This window comes from Ixodes scapularis, unplaced genomic scaffold, assembly GCF_016920785.2.
Source record: "Ixodes scapularis isolate PalLabHiFi unplaced genomic scaffold, ASM1692078v2 PGA_scaffold2__306_contigs__length_199485367, whole genome shotgun sequence".
Classification (NCBI taxonomy): Eukaryota; Metazoa; Arthropoda; class Arachnida; order Ixodida; family Ixodidae; genus Ixodes; species Ixodes scapularis.
Genome location: NW_024609857.1, coordinates 133,549,686 through 133,552,689, shown reverse-complemented (window position 1 = coordinate 133,552,689; position 3,004 = coordinate 133,549,686). Strand labels below are relative to the sequence as shown.

Genomic DNA, 3,004 nt, shown 5'->3' with positions numbered 1-3,004 from the left:
TTATTTACATAATTCAACTGTATTGTGGCATTTTGTTTAGACCACAAAAGCTCTGGGAACATTTCAAGTTATGTTATAGCCATTGCTTAACAGATGGTCGTCAGTAAGCATCACTATAATTTCTAAGGCTGTCTTGAGCCAGCGTGCCCGTTTTATGTTCCCAACAAGGCTCAAAATGATCTAAATGCGAGGGAAATTTAATCGAGGCGATGACAAAACCGAGGTAGAACACAAGGAAAGTATTGTGCTGGTGATATGATGTGTACTATACGCCTTTCACCAATATAAGCATTCCTTCGTTGAAAAGCAGATTTGCTACGGAGGCTAACTCTCCGACGAGCCAAAAATAGAGAACGTCACTTAATTTACGCTAACTTTCAGAAGTAATATCCGTGGGTGTGGGGCACATTATCTATAATAAGAGGTTTTTTAATTGTGGTTTAATTTGACATAGCTGTAGAAGTTTCTGTATTATAAGCCTTACGCACGTACTTAAAAAGCACAATTTTAAAAATCTTTTTTTAACGTTATATCGACCTGTGTCTGCTGAGAGAACATGTCATTGGCCAAACTTTGGTGTGTAATATTTCTCCATACCCAAGTCAGTCCGAAAAATAAAGCATTGGCACTAATTCTTTGAAAAAGACAACCGTTCCCGTGGTCAGGAAACAATTATATGTGTGTAGTGATCTGTGATAAGTGATTTTGCCACCAGATGGCGCAACGTGTGTTCTGTTTAGTATGCTTTGATGGTGAGTTTACCGGGTTGTCTTATCTTGTTGTTATGTGTGTTTATGCATCTATGATGTCACGTGACATATGTTAATAAAAGAGCCGCCGTCCGTCAGCGACGTCAGAACTACGGGACACCCAGCAGGCAACATGTCTTTGTCTCATTCTTCGTAAGCCCCGAACGCGCGGGGCCGCGGCTTCCTACCCGGCCACATCATGTGAGTGCTGTTAGCGTCCTCTCCTTTCGTACCGCCGTGTAGAGGAGATTACTACAAATTTTGGCGACGAGGTGGTTAACCGTAGTTCTCTCCGCGTCTCGGTGCACTGGCCGTGAGAGCCGACGCGATTTTTTTTTTCTTCTTCGATCCATTTCGTTTCACTTGGAACACGTTCCATGGCTAGTCAGAATGGGCCCTGACAGCTGCTTCCCTTCAGCATGCGTCTCGTGACAACGTAAGATGTGAGTTTGCACTGTTTTTGCATCGTTTCCTACAACCTTCTACAACATATATATAATGGATAATGGAACACAGCCTCCTGTAGCTGCCGGCACGTCAGCGCTCGCGCCGGTTCCATCACCGCCCGACTTCTTGCCAGTTCCGGGCAAGCCCGAGCGTGCATGGCCCGCGTGGAAACGTGCTTTCTTGATGTTCCTTGAGGCGTCCGGCTTGGACAGTGTTGCGCCTAGTCGAAAAAAGGCGATCTTGTTTTCCATGCTTGGGGCTGAGGGCCAGAGAATTGTTGACGCTTTTCAGCTCGATGAGACTCCCGCTTCCGAGGAAGGCGATGTTTTTGAAGTCTTTTTGAGTGCTATCGAGAAGCACTTTGAGTTTTCTGGGTGTATCGCGCTGGAACGCCAAAAGCTTCGCGCTCGCGTCCAACGCCCGGGAGAAACCGTCTCGGAGTACTTGACCGCTCTGCGACGCCAAGGGTCTTTTTGTTCTTATGGAGACGCTTTGGAAGAGAGGCTTGCTGAGATATTTTTGGAGGGGTTGGACTCTAAGCGGGTCCAAGACCGCATCCTTCGAGAGTGTGTAGGGACGGGGGTACCCACTTTAACCCGTGTCGTTCAGCTCGCGCTGCAGTACGAGCAACTTGCGCGCGCCACAGAAAGCTTTCACCTGCAAGCTAACAGTGCTAGCGGTGCGGCGCCGGCAGCCGTTGAACGCGTCTTTGCGCACGTGCCCATTGGAACGCCGGACGTCCAAGATGGAGGTCCATGGCCGGCTCCTTCCCGAAGTCGGTGGCAAGATGGCCGGTCCGGCGTCACTTCCAGCCACGTGCCCCGGACTTTACAACACCACCCACCCCAGCGTCTGCGCTACCCTCCTCCTTCAAGGCACGGAGATGAAGGAGTCGGTGTTCCCTGCAAATTCTGTGGTCGACGCGGCCACAACCGCAACGAGTGTCCAGCGTCTGGTGTGGCATGTTTTTTGTGTGGAAAGACGGGCCACTTTGCGGTGGTTTGTCGGAGTCGCCGCCCACCGTCGGCGGCCTTCGTCAGTGACCCGCGGCGAACGTCGTTCCCGAGCCGTGGCCTGGGGGGCTATGTTGCGCTTTTTGCACTCCCAGGAGACTAGGGAGAGGGAAGTGACGTCAACGACACAGCAAACGCAGATTGGGTGTTGATTTCGTTTTCTTCTGTCAACATCCAATCTGCATTTGCTGTGTCGTTGACGTCACTTCCCTCTCCCTAGTCTCCTGGGAGTCCAAAAAGCGCAACATAGCACCCCAGGGCTCCGGCCGTTACTTCGCTGCCCGACCGTTTTCACGGAATGTGCCGTCAGGAGGTAACGATCCTGTGAACATTGTTGGGCCATCCCTGGTGCCGGAAATGCTGCCGAGCGTCCCCGTTGAGTCGGCCGAGCAAGCAGCAAGAGGTGTTTATCGTCGGGATGCCTTCATGGCCGACATCAAGGTAAATACAACCCCTCTTCGTCTCCTTGTCGACACTGGCTCTTTTGTGTCCATTCTGAATGAACGAGAGTTTAATGAAGTACAACGGAGTTCCGACATTCGACTATGTCCGCCCTCGAAAACTCTTGTTCACTACATGCAAGACACTATCCCTGTGCTTGGATGCTTCACCGCTCAAGTTGTTTTTAAGGATCGTTATGCACCGCTGGAGTTTTTTGTCACCCGGACTGGAGGATCGCTACTTGGCGTCGACGCCGTCCGAGCGTTGCGCATGAGATTATCAGGAGATGAAAATGATTATGTTTGTTCGCATGTTGATGCAGCTCAGGGAGGAGGAGTTCCACGGCAGTATGTG

The 3,004-nt window shown here is 50.6% G+C and overlaps 1 protein-coding gene across 1 annotated transcript; it reads left to right on the top strand.

The window, feature by feature from the left end:
* The first annotated feature begins 947 nt into the window (after window positions 1-947).
* On the top strand, window positions 948-2,083 carry LOC115330108. The gene is made up of 2 exons (XM_040206419.2): window positions 948-2,012; window positions 2,072-2,083. The coding sequence occupies exons 1-2, from the start codon at window positions 1,248-1,250 to the stop codon at window positions 2,081-2,083; spliced, it is 777 nt and encodes a 258-aa protein (XP_040062353.2). The 5' UTR covers window positions 948-1,247.
* The last annotated feature ends 921 nt before the right edge of the window (window positions 2,084-3,004 follow it).

Bases quoted from the DNA above. Each gene is read 5' to 3' on its own strand.
- LOC115330108 (XM_040206419.2), top strand. From the start codon at position 1,248: ATGGATAATGGAACACAGCCTCCTGTAGCTGCCGGCACGTCAGCGCTC.